General features: G+C 33.0%; 1 protein-coding gene across 23 annotated transcripts; it reads right to left on the reverse strand.

Annotated features, from left to right (window-relative positions):
- Positions 1-242: 242 nt before the first annotated feature.
- On the reverse strand, positions 243-5,663 carry LOC113703030 (uncharacterized). 23 transcript variants are annotated; one of them, XR_011819971.1, is made up of 10 exons: positions 5,379-5,662; positions 4,930-4,985; positions 4,672-4,759; positions 4,311-4,371; positions 1,948-2,004; positions 1,493-1,552; positions 1,330-1,402; positions 1,178-1,235; positions 1,010-1,082; positions 243-788 (listed from the first exon to the last, which is right to left on the reverse strand). XR_011819971.1 is itself a non-coding variant. In XM_072061621.1 (6 exons), exons 3-6 carry the CDS (start codon positions 4,718-4,720, stop codon positions 357-359), a joined length of 381 nt encoding a protein of 126 aa, XP_071917722.1. In that variant the 5' UTR covers positions 4,721-4,759; positions 4,930-4,985; positions 5,379-5,661; the 3' UTR covers positions 243-356. The 23 variants fall into 23 exon arrangements, 1 of the variants encoding a protein (XP_071917722.1); XR_011819967.1 differs by lacking the exon at positions 4,311-4,371 and adding an exon at positions 3,481-3,580 and having other exon boundaries at positions 1,330-1,552; positions 5,379-5,663; XR_011819965.1 differs by having other exon boundaries at positions 1,330-1,552.
- Positions 5,664-6,851: the final 1,188 nt, after the last annotated feature.

The following is a 6,851-nucleotide window of genomic DNA, read 5'->3' on the forward strand; positions in this document are numbered from 1 at the left end:
TATGCAGAAAAAGGTAGCTGGAAAACGGTGAAAGCATGCAAATTGCCCAATCCTGGCCATCTAACTTGCAAATTGTTGTGATGACAGATGTCGAATTATTTGAGGCCATACAATTAGGAGGCATATAATTAGTAAAAAGAATTATTGAATTAAAGAGGTAAGTGAAAATTGCAATTCAGTGTCATTAAGAATACAACCCACCGTAACTGGACAAAATTACGAAGTACATAATAGGTCCAATATACACAATATGATGCATTGAAACAAAAGTTGGTCACTATCTTTACAAACGAAACCTCTTATTTAAAATGTAAAAGGTACATAATGTCTACAATAATATGTATCCAAAAATGAGGCTAATAAATAATCACTGTAGATCCATGCAGGACAGACATAGAAATAATTCCAATCTTGATTCTAGGGATGCATGGCACTTCAATCATGATAATGCAAGGGAAACGGTAAGAGTTCTTCCACTCTTCGGGCTTTGACTCATTGCTAAGCAAAACAAGCCAAACAAATCATTAAGCATTCTCTCAAATAATTTACTTAATTTGAACTCAAGCCACACAATCAAATAACAGTAAGTATAAAGATATCTGATTGGGCCTAGAACAACAAAGCCTAAAGAAGTGTCAGATATCTTGACTAATAACCTGCACATAGACGATAGAACAGCAGAAGCATATTCCAAGGAAAGTGAAGAAAATTCTCTTGACAAATTTAGCAAGTCAGCAAAATGTTGAATACTGCCAATGCCTCTCATCCTTTTTTCAACAAGTTTATACCTATAAATATTGAAGTTTAAGAAATGAACCCAAAAGGTTAAAGATGAAATATACAAATTTATTACCAAGTAAAACTTACTCTAACAACAAAAGTGTAATCAATCTATAAAATTAATCAATGAAAAGAAACTAATGATTCGTTATTCAAAAGCCCATCAAAAGAAGATGACATTTTCACACTACAAAATAGTCTATTTAGATAGCAAAATAAGGAAGCTGACATGCTATGGAGTTCCAAATATGGATGTGCACAATATCTGCTCAACCAAGTCACCTAGTTTAAGATATTCTCACCTATCAATTAAACAAAAACTCGATTAATTAGAACTTATACCATCATTAAAACCCAAAAAAGGAAAAACAACAATAAAAGGTGAACAAACACCTACTTAAAGGCTATCTTCACCATTTGTTTATTCCTGGACCACAAATAAAGATTGCTTCTTCCTGTAGTGGATACCAGAAAAAGAAGAAAGAAAAGGTCAGAGATAAAAACTGAAGGGGAAAAATTTATCCCTGAGAAATTGCAATGGCAAAGTACCTTCGGTTGTGTAGACAATCATCTCCCTACTCTTACTCTCAAACATATACTACTTTAGAAATATTGACTTGTCCTAAAAGATGCAGAGACAGAAATTGCATGAAGACCAGGTCCCATATTCAGTGCAAAAACAAGAAAAGAACAAAAGGATTCAACTTTTAACTGAGCAAAAAATGATTCCTGAACCAGCTTAGAGGTTTCTTCAGAAAATCTTTAAACTTCTCTGCAAAAGTGAAAGTGAAAAGTCTTAACCTCGACCTTTTGTTCCATATTAGTTAATGTTATTTATCATTTAACTTTTGATTTAACAGATGCACATGATTAACAGACGACCACTCTTTTGGCATATTAGTTAATTTTGGCAGATTTACACTCTTTTGCCAAAAGTGTGTAAAAGAGTACGTCAAACTAAACCTCCCAGCTTCATATATGCTTCAGATGCATAACAATTCATGTTGAGAAGGCAATAGCTAAAAAAAAAAAATTCATAAAATTAACATTTTCAACACCCACCAGACACTTCGTGAAAACCACTACATAGCACAAAAATCAGAAATTTGAAATTCAAAGTTAAGGTAATCTAGAAAGATGACCACAAAATAAAAAAAAAACGATAACCTGAAAAGCTAAATCTTTTTCTCCTCCCTTTAGTATTTCCTTGTGATGTTCCTCAATCTATCAAATAGGCAGCAATCTAAGATTATGAGGAGCAGCAAAACTAAAGAAGCAAGCAAGAAATTAAAAACTTCAGAAATGAAAAGGAAGCAGAAACTTGAAAGTCCAATCTAGTGTAAAATTGGAAAAATGACAGGGAAATAAATCAAAAAAAATCCACAACCTGAAAAGTTAAAAAATTTTTCTCCTTTCAGTGGATATTCCTTCCATTTTTTCAAACTGTTTTCACATTTGAATACTATAACGTTGAGATACCAAGAACTATATATTACATACACTGAAAAAATGACTTCACCAATAATGACTAACCATAGAAAAAAGGGCTTTAAAAATCTCATTTCGCAAATTCACATACGAAGTAAAATCTCAAGTAAGATATTGTCAATAATATTAAAAAAAACCCATAAAAGTATAAACAAACAATTATTAGATCAAACTTGGCTGTTTTGTCTTACAATTACTATGGGCAGAATAGACTGCTATTGTAGGCAATGAACCACATAGTTCAATCGTCAACTCTGCTTTACCCAACTTGCTCACAAACACTTCTAGAACAAAGCCATGTAATTAAATGATAATGCTCAAAATGTAAAAGCATTTGCTAAAAAATTGATCTTCTAGTTTTTGAAACATTAATGAGGTGTTATCAAGATTAAAATGCAAAGAAAAAAAAGTAAGTTTGTAAAATCTACCCATTAAATTGGCGAAATAAATTGTGTAACCTAACCATGTTATGATAATAACCAAAGTAATAGGCTCTTTGACGAGCTAAGAGAGCCAGGAAGAAAAAAAAAGAACATGCCAGAAAACAAATTGCCCCAGTCCAACTCATCATTCAAGAGTAGATAGGCAAAGAAAATTAAAAGGCACAACTATTCAATATGTTATTTTTAACTTTCACAAGCAAATGTACATGTATCAACCCCCTGGGAGTTTCTATTCTAGTTTCGTAACCTTCAATTGTTGAGGAAAACAATCTATCAAATAAACAAAAGAACACAATTAAGTGATAATCTAAAGCCTATCAGCATATACATTTAAGAATCTAGGGAAGGGAAAATTTTCTCTTATTCATCAGGGGGAAAAACCCCCAAAGAATACAAAATCAGTCTGTTTACCACCATGTATGCATTATCTTCAATGAATGTTGCACTGGTAGTTATTAAGTGGGGTTTTTTTTTTTTTGTTTTTTGCATTGATAGTAAGAAATTGCACATGAGCCACTATAAATGAATCATTCTTTTCTGTAGGACCAATAATTACAATAAGAGAGCAAACTACAAACCAAAAGGTAAATACATCAATACATTGAAACTGCATATAAGCAAGCTAACAAATGAATTTCAAATCAAATATTAAATAATCTGCAATAAATGAAAATTTCTTACTAAAAAATTCAAAGACTACAAAATTACAAGAATCTCATGGTAAAAGAAACATTAAGTAAACAACAGTACATTAAACGACTAAATATACCTAATTAAGTAGAACAAACTTAAGTAGCCTTAAAGCTAGTGAGAATAATATAAGCAGCTTCCCTCCTATCACTACCAGCAATCAGCTTAACACAAAATACCTATTAAAAACACCAGATGAGTTTTGGATGCTCAAAAAAACCCAAAAAGAAAAAAGAAAAAAAACATTGCAATCATGGGCTATGAACCAAGTATAATCCCTGCATACATAAAAATCTTTCCTTCTTGTACAAGATGATGGCACATAAACATTAAGAAACAATATGATTTTCCATTGAATGCCTTCTGCACAGAATGTTTGAGATAAATAAATGGAGGAAAAAGTAAAAATCTGGAACCCATACAACAAATTGAACAAAAGGTGAGATGGCCAAATAAAATAATCACAGTTAAGAGTATGGCCAAATATACACACTTTTGGCAATCACTTTTTCCTCATTGTGTATCTGAATTTTTTGCACTGCACAAATGTAATTTGAGAGCAAGGACTTTTTGGAATTTGATACACCAGACATGTTAAGCTCAACCAAAAACTCAATATTGTACTGAAGCAAATTACAGCATAAAAACTTTTGGTTCCGCTGCAAAACTCAGACACCCATAAGACATTTTAGCAATAAGTGTTAACCACACTTGTAAATGCAACTACACCACTCTATGCATACTCTAAATACAAAGTCACAACTACTGCAATGGAAAAGTAATGACAAAGACATCTATTCCAAGCACAATTCAAACAGGATCTCCCAGTACCATGTATAACTTGGATGAATAACCATCCGTGTTAAGAAGGCAATAGTAAAGATAAAAGGCAAAACTAAGAAATAATACCTATAGCTACTTTGTGAAACCAATGAATAGAATATAACTTGAAAGCTGAATTTCAGGTGAGCTGCAAAGATAATTGGGGGAAAAAAAGATCACAACCTAAAAAGTTAAATCTATCTCTTCTTGTGGATATTTCTTGCGTTTTTCCTCAATCTACTAAATAGAAATCAAAATATGACATAAATGGAAAACAAGACTATTAGCAGCAGCAAAACTAAATAACTAAACAAGAAATTAAAACATATAATCTTCAATGGAAAAGCCAAAAAAAAAAAAAAAAGAAGAAGGAACCGGAAACTTGAAGGTCCAGTTTAGCGTAAAATTAGAAAAATGCTTGGAAAATAAACTACAGAAAAATTCGAACCTTGAAAACTTAAATCTTTTTTTCTTCTTCCCGTCGACTTCTCTTCCATTTTTCCCTCAATTTATTAAAAGAAAAATGAGATCCCTATCTGTCCAATAGACAGCAGAAATGAGATCGTTAATAGCAACAAAACTAAAGTACTAAGCAAGAGATCTGAAATCAAAAACTTTTCTTACAAAAAAAAACGGAAACAAAAATTTGAAGGCTAGAGTAAAATTGGAAAAAGGCTGAAAAATAAATTAAAGAAAATCGCACAACCTGGAAAGTTGATTCTTTTTCTCCTTCTCGTGGACTTTCAATCCATTGTCCGCAATCTATGAGAGGCAAAATGCGATTGTGAGTAACTGCAAATTCGAGAAAACAAAGAAAGAAACAAAAACTAAACAAAAAAAATCAAAGTGCCATATTTGTTTTAAATTTTTGTTGATTAACAAAGAAGAAAGAAAACATGTAGATGAATGATAGTCGAAAGTCGGAAGAAAATAAAAAATAGCATATCTCTGGGTTTATAAATACTTCCGACTTTCGCTGCTTTTGGATGAAGATTTTACTACGGCTTTCTTTGTTTGCTCAAAGAAGGAGATGGAAGAATAGTATTTCAGACGTCTGGTTTATTAATCGAAAGATTAACAAATCTTAGCAGGAAAAATATCTTTCTTTTGTAAATAAAGGAAACTGTAAAACTTTAGGGAAATATTGGAGCTTACCAATTAAGATGATTTTTGTGTCTCATGCGTTTAGTAGCTTCATATCCAGACCAATTCTAGCAAGGGAAAAAAATCAGTTAGAATCATATAATTGAAAAAAAGGAAAGAGAAGAAAGGGAAAAGGGGGGAGGGGGGAAACGGGAAGGAAAAACAGAGAAAAAAGGACCAAATAAAAAACAACAAAAAGAAGAAAGGAACAAAGAAATGAAAAGAAAAATGGAAGGGGAGAGGAGAGGAGCTTTGGAGAGCAACGAAGCGGCGGAGATGAATGAGGGGAAAGACAACAAGGGAAGCCCTAAAACAAATTTTTTGTCACGTGAGAAGCACATGATGGACGACCACCATCCAGCCAATAAAACTTGGCCACATCAGCACAACAACCACCATTCTTAACAGATCCATTCGCGCTTTTACTATATAGGTTGATAAAGAATAACCAACAAATTCGGCTTGTGAAAGTACCACCTTTTAGATTACTTGCTTTTTTCCCCCTTTGTCTAAGAAGTAATCTTCTCCTAACACGCCACTACCTATCATTGTCCTTTTAATGTTTTTTTCTGTGTTGATAATTAACGGTGGATCGCATTCAACCCCACAAAGCTCAGAATCTTGAATTCTTCATTACTACTCGAGATTTGTCAACATCTTTCTTGTTTTTCTAATTGGATCTTTTAGATTATAAAATCAACCAGAGAAGTTGATATCTGACTTGAACCCACCAAAACCTCTTTTTAACTTCAGTGACTTCTTTGAAAAATAGTTTAGGACCATCTCACTCCCTTTCTGTCTTCCTGAGTTTTAAAAACTTTTGCTACTATATATTACTATATTATTATTCTTCATGACGCACAGACAATTCCCAACAGTGGAAACTCACTAGTAGCTCAAAGTATATTAAAGCTGCTAAAGTAAGTAAGAGTTTGTTCTGTCATTCCCGTGATTCCCAGCAAGAACACGTGTTGGATAACTAATCCCTTGGAGATTTTGACAAAAATTTCAGCAAAATAATGCTTTAAAGAATCAAAGTCAAGCTTGTGAGTAATTGAGCTAAAGATGGCCTTTTTTGAGTTAGATTGATATTTGGCTGTCGGTCATTTATTTATTTATTCAGTTGCTTGTTTTCACAATCAAACGTTGGTGGAAGATTGGTGTGCGGTAGGTGCAGAGGCTGCTGACTATTGGGGCTGCGCTTTTAAGGTACATACAACCAAGCACACGAAATTTGATTTGTTACCTTAGTCCTTAGGTGAGGTAGGCTTCGGTTGGCTATAATCAGAAAAATTGAGACTAATGGGAATATTATTAATATTGTTAGGGCATTATTTGTACAACTTTTGGAAACAAGTCCATTTTTACAACGTGCGTGTCCTTACCTCATATTCTCCAAACCAACCGACTTCACGGTCATCTTATAGTTAGTACTCCATTAACCTTCGAATGTGGATTGTTCCTAATTACCTGTGAACTTAGGGG

The sequence above is a fragment of the Coffea arabica genome, chromosome 8e (assembly GCF_036785885.1).
Source record: "Coffea arabica cultivar ET-39 chromosome 8e, Coffea Arabica ET-39 HiFi, whole genome shotgun sequence".
In the NCBI taxonomy this organism is placed as follows: domain Eukaryota; kingdom Viridiplantae; phylum Streptophyta; class Magnoliopsida; order Gentianales; family Rubiaceae; genus Coffea; species Coffea arabica.

What these genes read in the sequence shown, in the direction of transcription:
- LOC113703030 (XM_072061621.1), bottom strand. Translation starts at nt 4,720, where the DNA reads ATGGAAGAGAAGTCGACGGGAAGAAGAAAAAAAGATTTAAGTTTTCAA. An exon ending in ATGGTGAAGATAGCCTTTAA is followed by an intron (nt 789 to 1,177) that starts GTAGGTGTTTGT and finishes CAATATTTATAG; the next exon opens with GTATAAACTTGTTGAAAAAA. An exon ending in GTTCTATCGTCTATGTGCAG is followed by an intron (nt 499 to 656) that starts GTTATTAGTCAA and finishes TGTTTTGCTTAG; the next exon opens with CAATGAGTCAAAGCCCGAAG.